Genomic DNA, 26,736 nt, shown 5'->3' on the forward strand with positions numbered 1-26,736 from the left:
GTGGCCTGTAGTATGAGCAAAAAATTAAACTGTAGGCTGTACTCCTCATACTGACCAACATTTGTTCAGCGACTTTTAAAAATAACTTGTGGTTTGACTTTTAATACACTTTAAAGTTTATTCTAAAACGCAATGTATTGCGAATTTTGTTATGTTTAAGGCGTGACAAGCAACGTCAATCACAATGATATGTCGTGGCGATGGCGTCCATTGAAGATAATATTTATTTTGTATGAAAAATAGGGAGTCTAAATACTTCATAATTTTTTAAAGTTGTAGAACAAAAGTGTCACCGTTTAAGGAGTACAATCTATGTTTTAATTATTTGCTCGTGTTACAGGCCAAACCCGGTATATCGATAAACGCTACACAGCGGAACGCAATGGCGATTAATTGAAGCTTCAATATCTTCGTTAAACATAAATATATAAAATATTATTGTATGTAAATAAATGATTTATTTAATAAAAAAAAAAAACTAGAAATTGCTCATCGATTTCATGCAGGCGCTTCGAAACAATAACGTCCGCGAATCTGATTGGTAGGTACTTAAGTAGGTTCGATGATACACTCACTATGAAATCATAGAATAAGAATTTAATCTGATAATTAAACTCAATAGAAATAACATTTTTATCAATTCCACGATTTCCACGAAAATATCAATGTGTATTGAGCAGATTGAGCTATTGAGAGCTTTGTAATTTACCTGGATTAATTGTTATTGACAAACTACATTGATTACCTATAGGTATATATAGGTAGGATTAGATCATTTAGATCTTAGAAAATACATAATAAAAATAATAATATATTTAGTTTAGGTACTTACCTATAAATCTCAGAATTTTGCAAACGCTCAGACTCAGAGAGCTTATGCTCTTGCATTTAGGTACTAGAGCGATAGAGGCGGGTAACGAAATTTTAATTTCATATTTTCGAGGGAGACCCTCAGGTATCACAGCCAGGTCTCTGTTCAGATGCAACATACCTACGAAATATATTTTTCACCTCAGCAGCTCGAACAAGGGTACTTTGCTTCTTAAAAACAGTGAGCAAAATGCGATTTTGCTCACTGAGTCATTTTGTCTCACTCAGTGAGCAAAATCGCATTTTGCTCACTGAGTTGTCTCATTCAGTGAGCAAAATGCGATTTTGCTCACTGAGTGAGACAAAATGACATTCAAGTGACCTTTATAGTCAAATGTCATTTCAACATGCGGGGTCTAATACAAGTTCGATACTTGGGTTCTATTACCTCTGTCCCTCTAGGTATGTTCTCACTGCTTAGGGTGAAAATTTTTGTGTACTACACGAGATCAAAGTTATTTACATCTCGTGCGCTTTTGAATCCCTTACTACGCTCAAGATTCTATATCTTCGTTAAACATAAATATATAAAATATTATTGTATGTAAATAAATGATTTATTTAATAAAAAAAAAAAAACTAGAAATTGCTCATCGATTTCATGCAGGCGCTTCGAAACAATAACGTCCGCGAATCTGATTGGTAGGCACTTAAGTGGGTTCGATGATACACTCACTATGAAATCATAGAATAAGAATTTAATCTGATAATTAAACTCAATAGAAATAACATTTTTATCAATTCCACGATTTCCACGAAAATATCAATGTGTATTGAGCAGATTGAGCTATTGAGAGCTTTGTAATTTACCTGGATTAATTGTTATTGACAAACTACATTGATTACCTATAGGTATATATAGGTAGGATTAGATCATTTAGATCTTAGAAAATACATAATAAAAATAATAATATATTTAGTTTAGGTACTTACCTATAAATCTCAGAATTTTGCAAACGCTCAGACTCAGAGAGCTTATGCTCTTGCATTTAGGTACTAGAGCGATAGAGGCGGGTAACGAAATTTTAATTTCATATTTTTGAGGGAGACCCTCAGGTATCACAGCCAGATCTCTGTTCAGATGCAACATACCTACGAAATATATTTTTCACCTCAGCAGCTCGAACAAGGGTACTTTGCTTCTTAAAAACAGTGAGCAAAATGCGATTTTGCTCACTGAGTCATTTTGTCTCACTCAGTGAGCAAAATCGCATTTTGCTCACTGAGTTGTCTCATTCAGTGAGCAAAATGCGATTTTGCTCACTGAGTGAGACAAAATGACATTCAAGTGACCTTTATAGTCAAATGTCATTTCAACATGCGGGGTCTAATACAAGTTCGATACTTGGGTTCTATTACCTCTGTCCCTCTAGGTATGTTCTCACTGCTTAGGGTGAAAATTTTTGTGTACTACATCACGAGATCAAAGTTATTTACATCTCGTGCGCTTTTGAATCCCTTACTACGCTCAAGATTCTAAATTAGATTCACTCGCTACGCTCGTGAATCTATTATAGAATCTTTCGCTTGCACGGGACTCAAAATAAGCACTCGAAGAAATATCAAACTTTGATCTCTTGTTGTACAAATAACTATTTTAGTGGTACAGTGCATGTATGATGATCAGACATCGTAAATTTTATAGCATTTTCGGTGCAGCGGAGTGGTGTTAACGGAATTAGTATAAACAATTTCAACCCTAATTATTTATTAGCTTAAATTACGTTAATATTAACCTTAATTTACCATTTCAGTTGGAATGATCTATTCTATACCAATCCCGTTAAGGCGACAGTAGCGGTGGGTAAAATTTCAGATTCTGTCAATTTACCCCATTTCACACACAAGCGCACTTCACGCACACTACCTCACTTTACTGGGACAGGTCAGTGACCCATCATGTTTTTTTTAAGATTGGACTTTTAGTTTAGTATTGACCAGCCTCCTTTGAGGGTAAAAGCGTTCCATTGAAAGATGAAAGAGAAACAATGCATTTAATCTTGCTTTCCTTGTCTGTTCATGTCACACGTGACGTACTTACCTATTTAATTAATTTGATTGTTGACTGTTTTACTACCTAATATTGCTTTGTCGAGATACGCGTTTTGTACAGTTAAAGCGAATAAAACAAGATGTCATTAAGTCAGATGTAAAATGTTATTTACTACTCTATACGGTTTTTCATAAGGTGCAAAATCCATTCAATAGGAATTTAAATAAATAAAGTTTCAGCAGGGTGGCAATTCCATTTTGGCGGATAAAGCGAAACAGAATAGTTCTATCGAACCTGCTTACAAATTTTCACGAGAATCAGTTGAGAAATGTGATCTGCAAAGGAGAACATACAAAAGCATTTTTGCCCAAGCTGAAACGGAGACCTTTGCTAACGCTCAGCCAATGATGGTTTAGGTACACTATAAAAAATGGTTGTCCCTGCTGTAATTTTAATATCTTTATATTTCAACGGTATAGTTTTGCCTTCAAAAATAATCGGTATCGCTAAACAATAGCGGTACCTTACTACTTATACGTTCACGAAATCGGTATCTGCATAACTTGATTGTTAGTAAACTAACCTGCAAAATAATCTCAAAATCACCGAAACATTTATGTACAGTCACCTGCAATAATATGTTACGTCATTAGCGCCAACTTTGCCTCCAGGGAAACTTTGCCCAAAACGACAATTTTAAACAAATTCGTTAATGTAGAAAAAATTATAATAGTTATGGCCACCCTGCTATTTTTAGTAGAAAATAGTTTATATTTCTGACAAAACTATATACCAAACTTGTGCATAACTTGACTTGGGAATTTAGAGTTTGAGCGAGTTGTCTAATATAGGGTATATTTCGGCGGGCAAAAAATTGATAAATAATGAATGCAAGTAGAAAAAATTGAGAACCCTTTGACAAATATTTCCGGGTTTGAGTTATAACACATGAAGCATAGATTATGTCTATTGAGATTTAAACTAAAAAGGCTTAAATACACAAAAGTTTTAGCGGTGGGCAAAGTAATCCGTAATTTGGCATCTATACCAACATTGCCCACCACCAAAAACGGATTAGGGTTGTCACTTTCATCTAATTTACCCAACTTCGCAAGTAAAAGAAGGTTATGTTTGTACACTAAAATAAGTTTATAAATATATACTATATTTAATTGGCTACAAATATAATGACCACCAAAAAATACTTTGGTACCCTAAATAAAAAAATCATGCTTACCAAAAAAAATTACTGAACACCAAAAAAATAAGGCCTAAAAATACAAACGTATCACCACTTTAATTACGACTGCACTTCAAATTGTATTCAAATACCAAATATATTGAATGATCACCAAAAATCATTAATGATCACCAAATCTTGAAGACCAAATTAATGCGATATTTTCACCTAAATAAACCACTATGATTACCAAAAAATTTATACATATTACCAAATAAAGTAAACTGATGCCAAAATTACTAGCCCCTCCCGCTCAACCCCCCGTAGCCCGCACCGCATACCTACCTAACCTAATCTACTTTTCTAGTAGCATTTCGTTATGCTACTAGAAAAGTAAGTTAAACTGCTATCAGTTAAGTGGGTTAGGTTAGGTTAGCACTGCGACCCTTACAGAAACGAAATGGTACTAGAAAAGTAGGTTAGGTTAAGTTTCAACTGCTACCCATACAGATACGAAACGCTACTAGAAAAGTGGGTTAGGTTAGGTTTGAACTGCGACCCTTACAGAAAAGAAATGCTACTAGAAAAGTGGGTTAGGTTAGGTTTGAACTGCGACCCATACAGAAACGAAATGCTACTAGAAAAGTGGGTTAGGTTAGGTTTGAACTGCGACCCTTGCAGAAAAGTGGGTTAGGTTAGGTTTGAACTGCGACCCTTACAGAAACAAAATGCTACAAAAAAAGTGGGTTAGGTTAGGTTAGAGCTGCGACTGTTACAGAAATAAAATGCTACTAGAAAAAGGTGACGAAGTGGATTAATTCATTTAATAGGATAACGATATATTAAATGACTAGCTGTGCCCGCGGCTCCGCCCGCGTGGAATTCGGTCTGTGTCGGTAAGCGGCTAATTTCTAATCCTAATTTCTCTCCTTCTCCCCTGGAGGCGGAACTTGAAGTAAAGTTGACAGATGGATATGCTAGAGGACTATATCCACTGTGTCCAGATAAAATATTTTACAATTACCTTATTAATCCCCAAGAGTCTAGGCTCTTAAATAGAATTAGGCTCGGGGGCTAAAGAGCTAAATAGCCTTTTAGCCTTTTAGGCGTCAAGAGATGAGGCGTGCCCTAAAAAAAGAGGTAAAAGGCTCGAGTCCTTTGGATCACTACCTTTATCATATGTTAGAAAGTCATTGAAAACGCGAGCGAATGAGCGCGACAATTTTTCGATGTAAAAAAACGCAATTCGATAGACAGTTGTACATGTTTACTTTTAGTATGGAAATCAGTCACATCATTATATCACGAAAATTGAATGTCACTTTTATCATATCTTAGAAAGTTATTGAAACCGCGAGCGAAGCGAGCGCGAAAATTTTTCGATATAAAAAAACGCAATTGGATAGACGGTTGTACATGTTTACTTTTAGTATGGAAATCAGTCACATCATTATATCACGAAAATTTAATGTCACCTTTATCACATGTTAGAAATTCATTGAAAACGAGAGCGAAGCGAGCGCGAAAATTTTTCGATATAAAAAACGCATTTTGATAGACAGTTGTACATTTTTACTTTTAGTATGGAAATCAGTCACATCATTTTATCACGAAAATTGACAGTGCCGCAGCAGTAACGTGGCAACAGAGTATCTAATGCTGCTGCAGTCGCCACCTGAATGTCACCTTTATCATATCTTAGAAATTGATTGAAAACGCGAGCGAAGCGAGCGCGAAAATTTTTCGATATAAAAAAACGCATTTTGATAGACAGTTGTACATTTTTACTTTTAGTATGGAAATCAGTCACATCATTTTATCACGAAAATTGACAGTGCCGCACCAGTAACGTTGCAACAGATTACCTAATGGTGCTGCAGTCGCCACCCGAATGTCACCTTTATCATATGTTAGGAAGTCATTGAAAACGCGAGCCAAGCGAGCGCGAAAATGTTTTGATATAAAAAACGCATTTTGATAGACAGATGTACATTTTTACTTTTAGTATGGAAATCAGTCACATCATTTTATCACGAAAATGGACAGTGCCGCAGCAGTAACGTTGCAACAGAGTACCTAATGCTGCTGCAGTCGCCACCTGAATGTCACTTTTATCATATCTTAGAAAGTTATTGAAAACGCGAGCGAAGCGAGCGCGAAAATTTCTCGATATAAAAAAAAGCATTTTGATAGACAGTTGTACATTTTTACTTTTAGTATGGAAATCAGTCACATCATTTTATCACGAAAATTGACAGTCCTGCCGCAGTAACGTTGCAGCAGAGTAATGCTGCTGCAGTCGCCAACCGAATGTCACATTTATCATATCTTAGAAATTTATTGAAAACGCGAGCGAAGCGAACGCGTAAATTTTTCGATAATTTTTGGTGCCCCTAGACAATGATGCCCTAAGCAAGTGCTTATTTTGCTTAAAAGAAAATCCGGCACTGCAAATGACAATGTTTTTTTTTTTCAAAGTACCCACCTTCGTGGCCATTATTAAGTGCTTAAGGAGGCGATACGTATGGATATGGATTTGATATGGATGCGATATAATTACGATTAGGTATAATTTATGACGGAGAAAATAAATCGAGTGTTGATATGTGTGTTTATTTTACCACTACGTAACTATGGTAAACTCATTTTTTCTTGGTTACCTACTTAATGTTTACTCAGTTCCCCAAAAGATGGCACTGTGCAATGAGGGGCAATTAATATACTGTCGTTTAATTTTGTTGTATTATTAAATCAACACAATTATTCAATTAAATTTGTTGATATCCGTACGATTGATTGAAATTTTAGAAGAGGGGTCTTCTAAACTTAGAGTTAATTTGGCAAAATCCTTCCTCGGTGGCTTATTTATGTCAAATCGTATTAAATTCAGCGCCATTTGTTAGTGTACCAGAGTAATCTATAGTGTTAGTACATATTTGAAAAAAGTTTGCCCCTCCTTCCTAAGTAGCGCCATACGATTCAGGGGCAAACTTAAGTCAATCGAGTGTTGTGGCTACCCCCCCTTTTAGGGGTTGAATTTTTATAACCTATAACCTGGCCGGGGATTTTCTCGATAGATTAGTAAAGTTTTCATCAAAATCCGTTCAGCCGTTTTCACGTGATGCGCGTTCAAATAAACAGAAAAACAGATAAACAGATAAACAGACAAACAGACAAAAATTCTAAAAACTGTTGGAACGTGTTCTGTTATCAATTCTAAGTATCCCCAGCCAACTTTTTTTCAAATATCTTCCATGTACAGACTTTCGACCCTCTTCAGCTTTATTATATGTATAGATAGATTGCACATTTTTAATTAAAATGTGGTTACAATTTTGTGATCATTTACTATTTTTGCGTTTACAATGATTATTTTGGAGCCATTTGCTTTAATAGGATAGCAAGATTTAAAAATTTGGTTATCATTTTACATTAAAATGGAGTTCTAATTTTGGTGGTCATTTACTATTTTTGGGTTTACAATATTTATTTTGGTGTCATTTTCTTTAATAGGATAGCAAGATGTAAAAATTTGGTTATCATTTCACATTAAAATGGGGATTGAAATTTGGTAATCATTGACTATTTTTGGGTTAATAATGATTATTTTGGTGTCATTTCCTTTAAAAGGATAGTAAAATGTAATAAAATTGGTAATCATTTCACATTAAAATGGTGTTATAATTTTGGTGATCATTCATGATTTTAGGGTGGTAAAATAGATTTTTTTGGTATTAAATTTTACTAAATCTGGTGATCAGTTAAATAGCAGCCTATTTAATTTGTCTTATTATCCTTTATTTAGATGTTTTATCCCGTTAACGAATGAAAAACACAACAAAAATCATATTTTTGGCCATTAAACTATTGTAACAGATTTTCTCAAAAGTGACAACCCTAGCCTTTGTAAAATGCTTAGGCGAGCCTTATTTGGAAATGGGCAAAAACGGGTAGGCAACATTGCCCAGCAAATTTATTTTTAAGTTTTTACACTTATCGCTAAGTTATTAACAGGGAATGGTAGGATTGCCCAAAACCTTTAAGTGATCCTTAGACATCATCATCATACGAGCTGTATTTGAATACCAAATTGACGTGGGCAATGTTGGCGAAAACCCCGGATATCTTTGCCCGCCCTCTAAAACGCAAAAAAATGAGTAAAAACACGATAAAAAATATTTTTTTTTTTCAAATAAACTGATGCGTTTGATCACAATGGACGTGCTGAGCAAAAAAAGTCATATGATGTGATGTTTTTTGAGAAATTCGTTTTTAAAAATAAGCGGGCAAAGTTGGTGATAATGACGGTACCTACTCTTTGAAGGCCGCAAAAATATGTGACATGGTCTTATGGTTCTACAAATAAGATCGTGTCAGATATTTTTGCGGCCTTCGTTGTGTAACATAAATTGCAGGCGACTGTACATTTGGAATAATTATTTTATTTAGTTTCAACGAAAGTTTCAAGTTTAGTACGAAAATACTTCAGATATGCAATATGCACAAAATGTAGACCTAATCGAAATAAAACATTGCTTTTTATAGGTAATTTATAAAACATTCGATACATAGGTATCACAGACTACAAAGAGATCAGACCGCCAACTCGGGAACAAAGACTATGTACGTTAGACAAGTATATTTTATCTGTACTCCTAGTCATGTATGACGTTTCTTTTTTTTAAATTTTGAATTGATGCGTAGCAAAGGACGTAACGTATACAGCCAACCTTGCGTGACCAGCCCCCCCCCACCCCTCCTCCTTAGGAAATTAATACTTATAATTGATATAGTTCCCGGCATTTAAATTGAACACCGACTTATACAGTAAAATTGAGTCAGTGTTCAATTTAAATGCCGGGAACTACACTTGTCGCAATAATTTAAATAAAACACAATTTTATTTATTAAACGATTTATTCCTCAGTCTTTTCTTATATTTTAAAAAAGCTTTCTGCTGCATCGCAGGCAAAGTGCGGTTTTTTATCCGCACAATATCCGTTCCTTTTAATATTTTATTAATGTTATTGCACCAATTTGTAATCGAGAACTTTACTGTCACGGAAATAAAATATGACAAAATTTCACGGTGTGTGGTACATTTAAAGAAACTAAATGGATTGTTGAACAAAATTTTTTCCATAATTTTGGCCGTCAGATTTAATTCATGGGCTCGGTGTTCCAAGAATCCGTTTGTTTCTTTAATAATTGTACCGAAACACCGAACAGCACCTCTGGATGGGTAAGTAAGGCGTTTCGTGGCGGCATCATACTCTCTTTGATGAATCCATTTGTGGATTGCGCCTTCTTTAGTAGTAAGGCTTTTTCTGCAACTGTCACATTGATTATTATATTTCTGCATTGTTTTTGTTACCACCCATCCAGCAGTGTACGCTCGCGAATGGAGAACATTTAGTTGCTCCCGTTGGGCCTCTTCTACAGTATCTTCTACATCTCCTACTTTGGGATGACCCGGCTCGACCCTAGCAGTTTCACTATCTTCAAATAATGATTTTAAATTAATTATTTGGTCTGCCGAGTCATCCTCACAATTATAAGCGTCACCATGAAACTTTATCATTCTAGTAATCAATAATGATTTAAAGGTGTTCTTGAAACTGTGGCAGTTGGGGTCGTTGTTCCTATAATTATAGGCCCTGACTTGGCCAAAGAAGTTTTCAATTGGATCTGAATTGAAGAACCTTGGGCGCATTATTGTCATATTTTTGCTCTTAAAAAACTGCCACAGCTTCATGAATGTTTTTACCGTGGCAATAAAGTTTTTTAAGGAAGGCACGGATTTCGGATTTCCCTTGGAATCTACATATTTAATTTTTTCCAGTTTCTCGATGCTCTCCGGCCAAAATTCATGGTGCTTAGATTTTTCTGTCACTGCACAGCGTAGCTCTTTTCCTTTCTTTTGTGAATAGGTTGCTGATCCGTTGATGCTATCAAACAATTTATCAAAGAACAAAACTGTTTCAGCAGTGTTTCTTAATGTTTCACTCACAGGTCTGCCGTCCGCATAGTGAGCTAAAAACAAGAAAATGACCATATTTGTTTATTTTATGCATAATAGATTTGTGAAGTTCAAGTAGGTACTTTATCATCAATAGTATTCACTATCTATACCTATTGTTCTATCTTCATAAATTTCATTTCATTCCCTGCAGCACTTTATAGCAACAGACAGACAAATATTTTCGCATATAATATAAGTAGGGATTCGTGTTCTGAGTCTTCTCGGTCTACCGGATATTAATCTAGATATGTACCTATATACCGGGTGTGGCCTGTAATATGAGCAAAAAATTAAACTGTAGGCTGTACTCCTCATACTGACCAACATTTGTTCAGCGACTTTAAAAAATAACTTGTGGTTTGATTTCTAATACACTTTAAAGTTTATTCTAAGACGCAATGTATTGCGAATTTTGTTATGTTTAAGGCGTGACAAGCAACGTCTATCACAATGATATGGCGCGGCGATGGCGTCCATTGAAGATAATATTTATTTTGTATGAAAAATAGGGAGTCAAAATACTTCATAATTTTTAAAAGTTGTTGAACAAAAGTGTCACCGTTTAAGGAGTAGAGTCTATGTTTTAATTATTTGCTCATGTTACAGGCCACACCCAGTATAACTATATTTTTACTCTTGCATTCTACAAATGGGTACCTAACTATTTATGTTAGTGAAAAGGAGAAAAAATAATTACTTACAGAAGTTGGCTGTGTAAGATAGAGCCGAAGACAGTGTGTAACTAAATACTTTTACACAGTTCTTGACCTGAAAAGAAATATATATTTCAGTACTCAATATGTAATATATCGTTAATATATTAAAATACCAATAACCAAACTATATTTTAGCGGATAAAATGCAGCAATGTGAATGTAGTATAAATTACTTGAGTATTAGGATATAAAATCATTAAAATATTCCAACTGGTCATAACATTCTCAATGCATCTATAGGCTGATTATAAGGACGGAACCATTTACTACAGTACATAGGTAAAGCATATGCTAGTTGATTGTATAAGAAAATCTTTAGTTATACTAGATTTCACACATTGAGAGGGTATCGACTGTCAAGTGAGTCAGTGACGCCCTCATTATTGTGTTTTCTAATAAACCAATCCATTTGTCTATAATCCAGTAAGTGTAAGTATATATATTAAAATTGTAGCCCTATTGATTTCACCAACTTTTGTTCATTATAATCATTATTGTCTCATAGCTTTATTTTGCTACATCATCTAAATGGCAAATGGTGGCCACTTTTTTCCGTTCAAGTGATGAAGTCAAAAGTAAGTAACATATAAAACTATATCACAGATTAATTATTGTGGGATAAGTAGGACAACACTAATATATACTTATTTATACAGAAATTAATTGGTTTATTAGAAAACACAAACCCCCTAATGAGGGCGTCACTTGACGCTCTGCGCAGTCTTAGTAAAAATCGGCACCAACCTTCATCTTTTTAATTTTTTCAGGTATCACATGCTGGTCATTTAACTTATGCAGCATTCTTGTTTCCATATTATTGCAGTCCGTTTCGTATACATCCACGATGTCTCTCCATGTGGATAATTTTCCTTCAAAGGAAATGTCTTTATTCAAAAAATTATTTCTCAATCCTTTAATAAGATGAGGAGGGTCGAATATAACCATCAGTTTGACTTCGTTTATTGTTACTGTGCCATCTAAAAAAAACACAGAAAATTAAAAAAACACTTCAAATATCACACCTTTGAAATATCTTATTCTATTTTCGAGTTACAACTGTTTTACGATGGCTTTGCAATGATCTGCCCCGCGCTATGGTAAAAAAAATTAAGCCTTGAAGAATTATTTAACATACATCAATTCAAAGTGTTATTAAACCTATAAGTACTACTAACCTGGTTCCTGATTTGTCAGTAATTGGTCACGCGCTGTGTCAGCCTTCAGGCAATTTAGAGCCGCTTGGAAAGCTGACCCTTGGTCGCAAATAAGGGATATCGGCTTTAACCCGCATCCTACAACCGCTGTGATAATATCCACGAGTATACTTTTTAATTCTGTGCCTTTAGTAGCGCCTTGGCAAAAATAAAAGGCTATTGGCTGCTGCCACTTGTGGACAGCTCCTCTCAACATAAACACGAGGGCATGATCAGCGAAATCATTTTTTCTCTCGCCAAGCTCTACTAACCCATTAATTTTATCTTTGTTTTTGTCATAAGACAAGCCAGCCTCTAAAGACATTTCGTCAAATATGACTGAACACAGTTTTTTTTTGTAGCTCCATTTTTCGGTCTGAAATTTAAATACATAGATAAGCGTTAAAAACATTTAACTAAATGTATATATATAAATAAAACTAAATTATATCTAAGATCCCTTAATAAATCTAAAATTCAACACAATATGAAACTACTAAATAAACCGCCAGTGAAAAGGTACCTATCACACTTGCTGCGTTCAATTTCGATGGACAGCCAAGAATGACTCACAGCGCGGGTCAAGGTCCCTTTTAAATTACAATTATTACTAGTGGCTCTGTGAGCTGTAGACCTCGCGAGCAGAGCTTGAAATAACATGGTGCTAAGAGCTTTAAATACACCGTGTTTTTTTTTATTTCCGTTAATTTCAAGGGTGCATTCCTGAGCTTAAATCAAGTAACTTTCTCAAAGACACCGATGTTCTAATTAAGTCCATTTCGGAGATAATCCATAATTTATTTTTTTACTATAAGGCCTCTACAAGCGTGTACACTTGCCTTAGGGCCGGCTTACATATTGATTAGTATTTAGAATGAGTTCATACATTTGCTACTAAACTTAAGTACAATCTCGGTCGATTGATGTACGAAATGACATTGATATGTCACAGATTTCAATTGTTTGGTTGAGTTAAATGTAATGCCCGTGTTACAACAACGCTATATGCTACATTTAATTACTTTTTAAACAAAAAAAAAACAAAAAAGAAAACAAAAAAATTTTTTTTTTTTTTGAAAATTAACTATGCCATTTAGTTCTTATAAACGTACTTAACTATACCCCGAAGTTAACGGAATTCAATAAAAACACGGTGTATAGTAAATTAAAGAAAAACAATACGAAATTTATATGTAAAAAAATACAAAAAGTTATAATATCCCAGCATACAATTACTGGGGATCGAACCCAGACCCTCTGTACAAACAGAAAAAGCGAACGTTTACAAACTGAGCCAAATAGTTCTTAGATGGGTTGACGAAATTTAGCTACTCCTTCTCAAATTAAAATTAGTTAAAATTAAATATCTAAATACCGCCTAAACCAGCGATAATTTTTTTCTGCATTTTTTGCTATTAACTCTGTAAACATGTTTCAAAAAGAAAAAAGTCTTATGATATCGATACGACTATTTGTTTAGGCGCCAGGTATCACGACTCCGCCATTTTTAAAAATTTCTAAAAACCGGATTGACAAAAAAAATGTATTTAGTCATAAAATTCGGTCACAAAATTTCACGAGAATCGGTTAAGAATTGCGACCTGTAGAGGAGAACATCCGGACATACGAAAGCAAAATGCCCGAGTCAAAACGTAGACCTTCGCTTCGCTTCGGTCAACAATGAAACTCTATAATTTTCAACAAAATGAAAACAATATTCCTTTTATTAAAATATATTTAAAACCGGGTCCAACGCGATTTTTTTTTACTAGGACATCAGTTAGCTGCGACCACGACCACTGAAACCTGTGTCGAAACGTCGGAAATTAAGGTTACACAATAAATTCGCGTAAGACCAGGTCTTAACTGTTTTAATATGTGATCAAAATACGAAAGTTCAAATTTAATATGCCTTTTTTGCTTTAGTTTTTTTTTTACAATCTTCGCAATGTATTTTTTATTAAAAATTATGATTTCATGATATTGTTTAACTCAGTTATCAATTACTTAATGTAGATCCTAAGATTTTATGACGTAGATACATACCTCTCTTCTTATTACTTCAAATACTTGAGGACAAATCCCAGACTCGATCTTAAGTCCTGCAACCATTTTATTTAGAGTCGATCGCGACGGCAGGATAAAAATTTTGTGCAGGAACCTATAGCACTTAGGGCTTTGTTTCATTATCGACAGTGCTATTAGTTTTTCTTCCAATGAAAATCGACGCCCTTTCTTATTTTTATTGCAAAGGTTGATTTGCATTTTCAAAATAGTTTTCGCATACGGATTCATGTCTTTTGTCAATTCTTGAAAGGATTTCTCTTTGTTGAATTTCAAGGCCCTCTTAGCCCTGTGGTAAAAATCTGCCTGACGTTTAGATTTTTTATATTCGTCGTATATCATTCGGCCCGTTGGTGTCAGGTTCATTAATTTCCCAATCAATCGTTTCCTCTGCTTCTGTGGCCTTTTCGCACTTTGAACTTTAACTTCAACAACACCTGAAAAATATAAGCATTTAATTTAATTTAGGAAATTTTTATGTGGACACTTACTAGTGTCCGACCGAAGGTTCGGTTTCGGTTTCGGTTTCGGCCAGTTTCGGCCAAAAAATCATGTTTCGGCTGTAGTTTCGGTTTCGGCCAAAAAACGGCCGAACCTTTCGGCCGGGCCGAAACTTACGAAATGGTACTTCGTACTATGAAACTAAACTATGTGACAAAGACCAAAAGTTGGGGAATAAGTAGGACAACAATATTAATATGTACCTACATAATATACTGATTCATGTATAGGTACAACAAAGGAATAATAAGAAAACTCATCATCTTCCTCGCGTAATCCCGGAATTTTTGCCACGGCTCATGGGAGCCTGGGGTCCAATTGACAACTAATCCCAAGAATTGGCGTAGGCACTAGTTTTTACGAAAGCGACTGCCATCAGACTGACCTTCGAACCCAGAGAGTAAACTAGGCCTTATCGGGACTAGTAGTAGTACGTAAGAGTTTACTACTACTACTAGTACTACTACTACTACTAGTCCGGCTTCCTCACGATGTTTTTCCTTCACCGAAAAGCAAATAGTAAATATCAAATGATATTTCGTATACCTATAAGTTCCGAAAAACTCATTGGTACGAGCCGGGGTTTATACCTGCGACCTTCGGATTGAAAGTCGCACGCTCTTACCGCTAGGCCACCAGCGCTCAAGGAAATATCTCGCTTTTTAATACAATGGACGTTGGTTGGAGTTTGTGCTCAACTACTTATCCTGAAGCCTGAAGCACGGCTTTGACTTCGCATGAAAGTTCGCCTCACTGGGGTACTTCGGACTTTTAGGCCCAGGTGAAGATCGGTACCCGGCCTTGCGATATTTTAACAAAAAATTTCGCGCTCGCTGCGCTCGCGTTTTTGTTTTGGTTGACCCTGTATCTACATGTTTACTTGACTGGTGAATGAATAGAGTTAGACTAAGAAAATTCTGCAATTATTTTGATAGCATACGCAGTGCAACTAGTGCAAATGTTATTTATACGTAATAATTTCATAGAAGTTTTGACGTTTATAATAACACTTGCACTGCGTGTGTTGTCAAAATCGTTGCAGAATCATCTTGGTCTAACTCTAGTAATTTTCTTAAAAAACTGCTAAAGTAACGTCAATTTCAAGGACATTGGGTGTTGACAGCTCCATAATATGTGTGTAAAAGCGGTTTTATGACATTTTTTTAACGATTTTAACAAGTCTACAAAAGGTTCGGTTTCGGTTTCGGCCGAAACTAGAGCCAAAGCCGAACATTCGGTTTCGGTTTCGGTTTCGGCAAAAAAACATGTTTCGGTCGGACACTAACACTTACTTAATCCAAAATCCTTCCTAAATCGTAAAGAACCGTATTCCGGATAGTATGGGTTCTGGGCCATGTCGCGTCCCGAAGTAACTTATATATCATTAGATATAGTGCATAGCCTATATCGAAATGCTAGGAACACAATTTTTGGCTCCGTAACTTTGTTTAGACTAGTTGGGAGGTGAACATATCAAAAGTCCCCGGCTGTAGCCCCGGTGCTGGGGGGTAGAGGGGGGTAAGCAGGTCTAATTTTTCGGTTTTTCACTGATATCTTGGAAACTTTGCGTCTTAGCGACATCCCCCCCCAAACAAATGATACCAAACACGGCCTATCAGCTTCACTAATGTAGATATCAAGATAAAATTGAAAGCCCTAAAATAAACTTTCAAGAGCGGATATCTCAAAAACTATTTAAGATATCGAAAAACTTGACTTAATAAAACTTGTAAAAAGAATTATCAGCTTTTAGTTTGTCTTAGTAGTCATGTCGCTAAGACGCAAAGTTTCCAAGATATAAGTGAAAAACCGAAAAATGAGACCTTCTTTTCCCCCTCTACCCCCAGCACCGGGGCTACGGCCGGGGACTTTTGATATGTTCACCTCCTAACCTAACTAGTCCAAACAAAGTTACGGAGTCAAAAATTGTGTTCCTAGCATTTCCCTCTATACCTTCTTATTGCTTGGCCTATGTAATTTATCTGTAAAATATTGAAACATTGTATTCATACTTTTCAAATGACAGATTCAGTTTTTTTTAACATTTTAAAATGTTTGACTTTGGCCATAATTCAATTTAAATGGAAATCGTTACCGCCGCGCGCTACAAATTATTATTCACAAAAAATATATGAGTGCCTATTATAAAGTGATACTTTTTAGAATGAGGAATAAATGAGCTAAATTGTCCAATATTTTATTTAGTATAAATCACCACACTGTGATTGTAAAGGCCAAAATTGTCCTAAAATACATATAATATTCATTTTTTGTGCAAAATTCAGTTTATTTGTATGAAAAGGTATAACGATTATTTCAAAAATGAATTCCTCGTCTCTAAATTATACAAAAATGATATATAACTTGCCCTTATTGCTAATAAAATGAAGAAATATAGCATAGATTAGACCTGGGGAGCCGACTATTTCCCCTCTCCCCTTCTTTTGGGTATACGGTATGATTTCGTTGCTACCGGGCCAAATTAGCGCATTCTCCTTCTTCCTCGCGTTATCCCGGCATTTTGCCACGGCTCATGGGAGCCTGGGGTCCGCTTGACAACTAATCCCATGATTTGACGTAGGCACTAGTTTTTACGAAAGCGACTGCCATCTGACCTTCCAACCCAGAGGGGAAACTAGGCCTTATTGGGATTAGTCCGGTTTCCTCACGATGTTTTTCCTTCACCGAAAAGCGACTGGCAAATATCAAATGATATTTCGTACATAAGTTCCGAAAAACTCATTAAAAAAAATTAACCAAATTAGCCCATTATTTGGTAATAAGAGTATGCAAGGCATCTAACACAATAATAAAACGTCTATGAACAGAAATGGGAGACATATTTTATAAGATTTGACAATATCCTTGAAGAATCTTCAGACATAAACGGCAATTAAAGCCACCAGTGTTGGGTTGCCTATAATCATATGCCCACTTTGATTAACAATGAAACTATTTTTCCGTGAATGTACTCGTAAACCCCTATCCGTTAGTATGCGATTCATTAATGGACGCACCATGGCCCAAATCGGGACACGGTTCTTTGTAACTGCGTTTAGTAAGACTCTGACTGCACTAACTAGAACCATTTGTTTAGTTAGGATGCCAGTTAGGACGATTGAATTAGTGTGTAAAGCGTTTTTATATGTTTTCCGAGCAAAACTCAATCTCCCAGGTACTTTATACTTAATTGTACTACAATGTACAAATTGCGGCTAAAATATCAAATATGTGGTATTATCTATGAAAAGGGACCTTATTGTCGATGGCGCTTACGACACTAACATCGATGAGCACGAAACGTAGTAGTTTAAAATTGGGGATTCTGGCCCAGTTTAGTTATTTTGATTTCCAATTTAGCAATTAAGTTTCTTTGATTACTGGAACATTCAATGTTGCTGTCTATCCAATGCGGAGGTCAATTTATGTTATGTGACGCTGATGAACTTATCAGTCATCGGGTTTAAAGGTCCCTTTGTAGTTTTTTATAAATAACTCGTAAACGGTGACCTGTAGCAAAAATGTTCTGATACATAAGTAATCTGCGTAAAATTGTCTACATTAAATATTCTATACACTTTTTCGCTAGGATCAGTATTTTAAAAAATATTTAAGGTAAAAAGTTAAATATGATCAATTGTTAATATTTTTTGTAAATAACTCGTAAACGGTGGCCTGTACCAAAAAATGTTCTGATACATAAGTAATCTACTTAAAATCTACTCACACCAGAGGATGCTGAAGACCGGACGCTTAGCTAAAACGCTAGGTTGAAGGAGAAGAAGATTGATCCTAGCGAAAAAGTGTATAGAATATTTAAGGCGCTCTTATACTCGAGTTTTACGTTTTCAAGGGGGTGAAGCAGACGAGTGGTAGAACGGGCAGGCGGGCGCCCCGCGCGGCGCACCGCACCATTCCCGCGCAGCACGTCTACGTCCTTATTCTGACGACATCGGTATTCTGAATCGTCAGTTCCGGGATTTTTAGTTCGGCAATTAATATTGAAAAAGATTTATTAGTAAATTCGAATTTTGATGAGTACTTAATTAAATTAAAAACCGGACTAGCGCGAGTCGGACTCGCCCACTGAGCCCACCGAGGGTTCCGTACTTTTTAGTATTTGTTGTTAAAGCGGCAACAGAAATACATCATCTGTGAAAATTTCAACTGTCTAGCTATCACGGTTCGTGAGATACAGCCTGCTGACAGACGGACGGACGAACGGACGGACAGCGGAGTCTTACTAATAGGGTTCCGTTTTACCCTTTGGGTAGGGAACCCTAAAAATGGTAGGTAAGACGGTGAGGTCGGTGAGTGTACCTAAATAATTATTAATTATATGTATACAATATGAGTGTATACTTGACTGATCATGTTTTTGTAAAAATCGATTTCGACTGGCAAAACATATTAACCGGGCAACCGGGTTTTTTAACCTAATTAGACCCCGCTGAATCCGAAATTGCCGGTTGATTGATCGAATTCTTGACTGGAAGTGAGATAGTTGATATTAAAGGTCCCTTTTTTTTTAGTTTTTCGTAAATAACTCTTAAACGGTGGCGCATAGCAAAAATTTTCTTAAACATAAGTAATCTGCATAAAATTGCCTACAAGAAAGATTCCGTACAATTGTTCGCTAGGATCAATATTCAAAGAGATATTAAGGCGGGAAAGTTAATTATAATCAATTTTTGAAGGTCTCTTTTTTTAGTTTTTCGTAAATAACTCGTAAACGGTGGCCAATAAAAAAAAAATGTTAAACGTTAATAATCGACACAACATTTTCAATAAAAAAAGATTTAGTACATTTTTAGCAGGGATCAATATTTAAAAAGATAATAAAGAGGGAAAGTTAATTATAATAAATTCTAAGGTTCCTTGTTTTTATTTTTTCGTTAATAATTTGAAAAGTATGACTCATAGCAAAAACAAATTTTACACAAATAATAAACATAAAATTTCCTACAAGAAACATGTAGAACACTTTTCGCTAGGATCAATATTTAAAAAGACAAAGCATCCGGTAAGTCAATTATAATCAATTTTAAAGTCCCTTTTTAGTTTTTTGTAAATAACTCGTAAACGGTGTCCCATAGCACAATAGGTTTTTATGAATAAATAATCTCCATAAAATTTTCTGCAAAAAACATCTGAACACTTTTCTCTAGGATCCATATTTAAAACGATATTAAAGGAAGAAAGTTAATCACATTCAGTTCACAGGTCGCTTTTTTTTCGTAAATAACTCGTAAACGGTTGCAACGGGGGCAGTTGTAAAAAATATTATACGTAAATATTGAACATAAAATTGTCCACAAAAAAGGTTTTGTACACTTTTTCGCTACGATCAATATTTAATGAGGTATTAAAGGGGATAAGTTAATTATAATCAATTTCCAGGTCCCTATTTTAAGTTTTTCGTAAATGACTCGTAAACGGTGGCCCATAGCAAAATAGGTTCTTAATGTTAACTAACCCCCCTTGGCTAAAAAGTGGCCTCCATGTTTAAAATTCATTTGTTTACGTAAGATGTCCGTCTTTGGGTCACGAATTTACATGTGTGTACCAAATTTCAACTTAATTGGTCCAGTACTTTTGAAGAAAATGGGCTGTGACAGACGGACAGACAGACAGACAGTCGCACGAGTGATCCTATAAGGGTTCCGTTTTTTCCTTTTGAGGTACGGGACCCTAAAAACTAAAAAAAGTGACATGTGAATTGATTGTAATGAACTTTCTTCCTTTAATATCGTTTTAAATATTGATCCTAGAGAAAAGTGTTCAGATGTTTTTTGCAGGAAATTTTATGTAGATTATTTATTCATAAAACCTATTTTGCTATGGGACACCGTTTACGAGTTATTTACAAAAAACTAAAAAGGGACTTTAAAATTGATTGTAATTAACTTACCGGCTGCTTTGTCTTTTTAAATATTGATCCTAGCGAAAAGTGTTCTACATGTTTCTTGTAGGAAATTTTATGTTTATTATTTATGTGTGATCAACAGGGTAAAGACCGGTAGTGATCACCGCATCGTAAGAGGCACACTGAATATCAATATTAAACTTGAAAGGTCCAGCCTGATGAAGTCTACGCTCCGACCTACTCGAGCCCATGTTCAAAACCCCGAAAGCTTTCAACTCGAGCTCTCTAACCGCTTTGCTTGCCTAGAGAACTTGGCTTCAGTGGACGAAATCAACGACGGGCTAGTGGAAACTGTCCACACAGTAGGGTCTAAGTTTTTTAGACCCCGCCGTAAAGATAGACCTCAGAAATTGACCGAGCAAACCTTAAACCTCATGGCTGAACGACGCTCGCTACAGTTGCAGTCTCCCGATGACGCGGAGTCATATAGGCAGCTCAATAGACGTATATCTAAGTCCTTGCGACATGATCTGCGTCTCTTTAATACTAACCGTATTAAAGAGACTATTGAGCGAAACCAAGGCTCCAAAGTGTTCGCAAAGGACAAAGCAACGCAAGCAAAGCAAGGGTCTATTGGGCAAAGCCAGCTGACAAAGCTGAAACGGGAAGATGGCAGCATAGCGTCGAGCAAAGCGGAGGTTTTAGGTGGGATCGAGAGGTTCTATGGACAGTTATACACTTCGATCGCAAAGCCCGTTGACAGCTTGGTAGGAGGTCCAAGAGCCAAGCTGTCCCGACATTATACCGAAGATATCCCGGACATCAGTCTGTACGAGACTAGGATGGCCCTGAAGCAGCTTAAGAACAACAAGGCGCCGGGCAAAGACGAAATCACTTCAGAGCTTCTGAGAGCGGGTGGAACACCGGTACTTAAAGTCCTCCAGAAGCTCTTTAATTCCGCCTTGTCCGAGGGCATAACGCCTGAAACATGGAATAGAGGCGAGGTGGTGTTGTTCTTCAAAAAAGGTGATAACAACCTATTGAAGAACTACAGACCCATCACGCTTCTGAGCCATGTCTATAAGCTGTTTTCAAGGGTCATCACGAACCGTCTCGAACACAGACTTGATGACTTCCAGCCTCCCGAACAAGCCGGTTTCCGAAAAGGCTATAGTACCATAGACCACATCCATACGCTGCTGCAAGTTATACAGAAGACCGAAGAGTATAACTTGCCATTATGCTTAGCGTTTGTGGACTATGAGAAAGCCTTCGATTCGGTGGAAACATGGGCGGTGCTTGTCTCTTCAGCGATGCCATATTGACTATCGGTACATCGAAGTGTTGAAGTGTTTGTATAATAATGCCACCATGTCGGTCCGAGTACAGGAGCAGAGCACGAGGGCGATTCCATTGCAAAGAGGCGTAAGGCAGGGAGACGTTATCTCTCCGAAACTGTTTACTGCCGTAATGGAAGACGCCTTCAAGCTCCTGGAATGGGAAGGACTTGGCATCAACATCAACGGCGAATACATCACTCACCTTCGGTTTGCCGACGATATCGTAGTCATGGCAAAGTCGATGGAGGAACTCAGCATGATGCTCGATGACCTCAACCGAGTTTCACAACGGGTGGGCTTGAAAATGAACATGGACAAGACGAAACTTATGTCAAATGCCAATGTTGTGCCCATCCCAGTCTCTGTTGGGAACTCGGTACTCGAAGTTGTTGACTCGTACATCTACCTAGGACAAGTAGTCCAATTAGGTAGGTCCAACTTCGAGAAAGAGGTCAACCGCCGAATCCAACTCGGTTGGGCAGCGTTCGGGAAACTACGTAATGTCTTTTCGTCCGACATACCTCAGTGCCTCAAGACGAAAGTCTTTAATCAATGTGTGTTACCAGTGATGACTTAGGGCTCCGAAACGTGGTCTTTCACTACCGGCCTCATCTCAAAACTCAAAGTCGCTCAACGAGCTATGGAGAGGGCTATGCTCGGAGTTTCTCTACGTGATCGAATCAGAAATTAAGAGATCCGTAGACGAACTAAAGTCACCGACATAGCCCACCGGATTAGCAAGCTGAAGTGGCAATGGGCAGGCCACATTGCACGCAGAGAAGATGGCCGATGGGGTCGAAATGTGCTCGAGTAGAGACCACGGACTAGCAAGCGCAGCGTAGGACGTCCATCCACAAGATGGACAGACGATCTTGTTAAGGTCGCTTCCAACCGGCACGTATGGAGGTCCAAGGGGGAGGCCTATGTTCAGCAGTGGACGTCTTATGGCTGAGATCATGATGATGATGATGATTTATGTGTAAGATTTGTTTTTGCTATGAGTCATACTTTTCAAATTATTAACGAAAAAATAAAAACAAGGAACCTTAGAATTTATTATAATTAACTTTCCCTCTTTATTATCTTTTTAAATATTGATCCCTGCTAAAAATGTACTGAATCTTTTTTATTGAAAATTTTGTGTAGATTATTAATTCATTTTTTTTATATTGGCCACCGTTTACGAGTTATTTACGAAAAACTAAAAAAAGGGACCTTTAATATCACATATCTCACTTCCAGTCAAGAATTCGATCAAGCAACCGGAGCAAGGATCAAGCAAATTCGGATTCAGCGGGGTCTAATTAGGTTAAAAAACCCGGTTGCCAAAAAGTAATATGTTTTGCAAGAAGAAATCGATTTTTACAAAAATGTGACCAGTCTAAATTATTCAATTTGATTAATTTTATAGCCTTTTAAAATATGTTTACACAATTTATCAATCGTGACTGAATTCCGGATTGGTTAGATGGGTGTGTGCCTTTGCTGCCCAACTTGTTATAAAATGACAATATGACGGACGAATGTCTGAAATGTCACCGTATTTAAGAATTATTTTGCTTTTCTTCGTAAGTATGTTGAAAAACATCGTGTGTATAACATATTTGCATATTTATACTGTGATTACCCATTTTATGAAACGTCCGCTAAACTAGCACAGGTCCGACGCTGACAGTGGTCACGGGCGTACTGGCGTGAGGAATAGGCGCAAGGTATTGCCGCGTAGGGTGTAATTTAGTAGGCAAAATGTTGAATTCATCAAATGATGAATGAAAAAATTAACGTATCGATAAAAGGACAAGCAATAATGAAGATTTACTTAAAAGCTATCGACTGAAGTAAGTTTCATATACATTTTCGTCCTAGTACTTCTAACATAAGGAAATAAAGACAGTGTTAGGCATGTTTTCAACTTAAGATTCTATCGAGAAAATAATGAGCCGTCGTGTTTCTGACAAGCAATAACGTAGTTCAAGGACTTATACATACTAGAAAATAATGCATGAAATCCTTGTAAAAGTCTGTAAATATGGTGGTGGTAATCAAAGAAACTTAATTGCTAAATTGGAAATCAAAATAACTAAAATGGGCCAGAATCACCAATTTTAAACTACTACGTTTAGTGCTCATCGATGTTAGTGTCGTAAGCGCCATCGACAATAAGGTCCCTTTTCATAGATAATACCACATATAAATATTGTCAAGGTAAATACTAACTTTGAACTTGAGACTGTTCCCTTGGTGAATTGGTAGAGGTAACCTCCTCAACCGCAACACATTCTGGAATATTTGCTTCTGGCAAAATCTGCTGCTCTTCAGCATTTGATTGTTTGATTGCAGCTTCAGCAGTTGTTACAAAGACTGCTGAAACAGAAATAACAATTATGAAACAATCAGTCTCACACATATGGATCATGCCTCAGTTCTAGCAGGCTCGCACGGGGCATACTCTAGTTAGACTTACACATGATGATCGTTATTCAAGAATTTCGAGACCTGAACAGGTAAAACTTAGTTTCATTAAAATTACTAGTTACACAAATTGACTTCTGAAATTATTAAATTTCCATTCACTTAGTATGGAAAATGGTAACGAAATAGGAATATAAACCTTGGGGCTTTTTTTCTCCTATTAGAACAGAGAGACTTCGTGATTCTGAGCACTTAAAATAGAATGACACATTTATTTGATTTGATTTTTCATTACTCAGTGACTATCATCATATTCATAACGCGAAAGACAGAGTGAGATAACCCTATAATGGGCATAAGAGTGTTAGAAATTATGTAAAATTGAACTCTATCACATTGTAATAAAGTTTCAAATGATAGTGGGGAATAGGTATATTGCCTTTGCTTTAAAAATGATTAAGTTTAAGTACTATTTTATGTAAACACTGTCATTGCCATACAATAACATAAAATATTGCCATTGCTTTAAAAATGATTAAGTACTATTATATGTACTGTCACTGCCATACAATAACACAAAATAAGTTTTTGGCCAAAATTTCATTTTTGGTACAAGCTTTTATCGCCGACTGTACTTTTTTTTCCACAAGCAACGAATACTCATCGAGACAATTCTAAGAACCCCAAACACAATTAGGTTTCGTTGTTTTATCACGGAGTTCCTATGGCCACCTCCGGTCTCCATCATCAGATCACCTCGATGACACCATAATATTGCATTGTCACCCGACTTACATATGTATGTAAAATTTCAGCTCAATCGGAAACCGGTAAGTGGATCAAATTTAACTTGCAAGATTTGATTACACACAGACAACGGTCAGGTGAAAGTAAATAAAAGCTTGTAAAAATGATAAGAATTCACTAACCTTCATTGTGTGACTGTACACTAGGTGAAATACAAGCTGTAACCTTCTCAGCTACAACAAGTTCTGTAATAAAGCTGCTGCATAGTTCGGGCATGGTCTCCTTTTCAATGTCTGAAGTTGTCGGGACAGGTTCTGTGGCTATAGAAACGGCTGTAACATAAAATAGCACTTTAATTTTTTTTTATAAGATTTACTAATAACTTGTGATAATATTAAAATACATAGGAAATAGTGTCATATTCATTTATTTAGCTTACCCATAGTCTGTTTTGGTGTATGGCCCACTGCGGTTGATTTAACCCCCGATGTGGATGGAATGGCAGGAGACGCTAAAACAGAAATACATAATAAACACATTAAAACCGTTGAAAATTATTGTTAATAAGGGCTTATAATTATTATAAAATATCTTCCAAAGGACCTACACAGTGCACATTGCTACAAATTTGTTATGGGTAGTTACGGAAATACTTCTATGGGATAACTTTGGCTTTTCTTATATACATGCGTAATTAAAATGTACGTATATTGGTAAGGCATGTAGGTCCTTCCTCTGACAGTTTTGTTTCCTTATTGGAAATATTACTGTGGTAGGGTAGAGTGGTAAAATAAATTCATTGCCTTCCAAAACGGAGTTATTTAGAAAAAGTATATTTGAAATGGCGCCAAATTTTTTAATAAAATTCCTATTGAACTAAGAAATACAGATGACATGATTAGTTTCAAAAGTAAGTTATTTAAATTTTTAGATAACAAAGCATATTATGTATAAATAGATTTTAATTAACTTTTAAATGATAATTTTGGATGATAAATATTTAATAACATATAATTATAGTGTATGTGAATTTTTGTTAGATGATTTTGATAATTAATGGTAACTGCGCACAGCATGCAGTCACAGTCCATAAATGAAAAATTGTATGCCTTACGGCACAACATAGTGATACAGTGATGTATATGGGACCTGTACTTATGTTTGACAAATAAATACTTTTGACTTTTTTTTACTTTTGTGGTGATATTTTATAAAAAAAAATATTGCCCATGGAAACACTAGCCATGCCTGACCTTAATACAAGAAATTGATTCTTTACATTGCTTGCAGATCTAAGTACCATTAATGAAATATATATGTGCATAATAATATTAATAATGTCTTTGATAAGAAGGCATTAATTTGCACCTAAAATGTAATTGAGTATCTATCATGGCTATCATGCATTTCAGAAAAATTAAACAAACCTTTTTGAGGCACTTGTTGACAGTATGTGTGGTCGTCATGTGATTTACGAACATACCCTAATAGCATTTTCTTGTAGGGATTTTGTTGGGCCTTTGTTTACGTATTAGTTGGGCAACCGTTATATTTGGCCGTACGATTTGCTGGAGGGCCCTCGACAAAGGCCCTCCCGAAGATTCCCAACAGAGGGCCATAAGAGTAATTTTTTCGTTGGGCCTATTTAAATAAATCATACAATTATTCAACGGTGGTGGTTTTGGTTGGGCCGTGGTTGGGCCTATACACATTTGTTTGATGGTTGGTTAATTGTTACATTTGGCCGTACGATTTGCTGGAGGGCCCTCGACAAAGGCCCTCCCGAAGATTCCCAACAGAGGGCCATAAGAGTATTTTTTTCGTTGGGCCTA

At 36.1% G+C, this 26,736-nt stretch overlaps 2 protein-coding genes across 3 annotated transcripts; both read right to left on the reverse strand.

Moving 5' to 3' along the window:
• Positions 1–8,875: 8,875 nt before the first annotated feature.
• LOC134796547 (uncharacterized) lies at positions 8,876–12,586 on the reverse strand. Of its 2 annotated transcripts, XM_063768730.1 has the most exons (4): positions 11,957–12,583; positions 11,526–11,758; positions 10,767–10,833; positions 8,876–10,076 (listed from the first exon to the last, which is right to left on the reverse strand). In XM_063768730.1, the coding sequence occupies exons 1-4, from the start codon at positions 12,384–12,386 to the stop codon at positions 8,944–8,946; spliced, it is 1,863 nt and encodes a 620-aa protein (XP_063624800.1). In that variant the 5' UTR covers positions 12,387–12,583; the 3' UTR covers positions 8,876–8,943. The 2 variants fall into 2 exon arrangements, with proteins under 2 accessions (XP_063624800.1, XP_063624801.1); XM_063768731.1 differs by lacking the exon at positions 8,876–10,076 and having other exon boundaries at positions 10,759–10,833; positions 11,957–12,586.
• A 1,335-nt stretch (positions 12,587–13,921) lies between these two features.
• LOC134796548 (uncharacterized) lies at positions 13,922–26,380 on the reverse strand. Its single transcript, XM_063768732.1, has 5 exons — positions 26,332–26,380; positions 25,344–25,415; positions 25,087–25,236; positions 23,963–24,109; positions 13,922–14,475 (listed from the first exon to the last, which is right to left on the reverse strand). The coding sequence occupies exons 2-5, from the start codon at positions 25,345–25,347 to the stop codon at positions 13,994–13,996; spliced, it is 783 nt and encodes a 260-aa protein (XP_063624802.1). The 5' UTR covers positions 25,348–25,415; positions 26,332–26,380; the 3' UTR covers positions 13,922–13,993.
• Positions 26,381–26,736: the final 356 nt, after the last annotated feature.

The sequence above is a fragment of the Cydia splendana genome, chromosome 13 (assembly GCF_910591565.1).
Source record: "Cydia splendana chromosome 13, ilCydSple1.2, whole genome shotgun sequence".
In the NCBI taxonomy this organism is placed as follows: domain Eukaryota; kingdom Metazoa; phylum Arthropoda; class Insecta; order Lepidoptera; family Tortricidae; genus Cydia; species Cydia splendana.

Excerpts from the sequence above, each read along its gene's own strand:
- LOC134796547 (XM_063768730.1), bottom strand. The coding sequence starts at position 12,386 with ATGTTTTTAACGCTTATCTATGTATTTAAATTTCAGACCGAAAAATGG. Across the intron at positions 11,759-11,956 it reads ACTGACAAATCAGGAACCAG|ATGGCACAGTAACAATAAAC; the intron begins GTTAGTAGTACT and ends TGTTTTTTTTAG. Across the intron at positions 10,077-10,766 it reads ATCTTACACAGCCAACTTCT|CTCACTATGCGGACGGCAGA; the intron begins GTAAGTAATTAT and ends TCTTGTTTTTAG.
- LOC134796548 (XM_063768732.1), bottom strand. Across the intron at positions 24,110-25,086 it reads TGTACAGTCACACAATGAAG|CAGTCTTTGTAACAACTGCT; the intron begins GTTAGTGAATTC and ends TTTCTGTTTCAG. Across the intron at positions 14,476-23,962 it reads GGAACAGTCTCAAGTTCAAA|GTGTTGTTGAAGTTAAAGTT; the intron begins GTTAGTATTTAC and ends TATATTTTTCAG.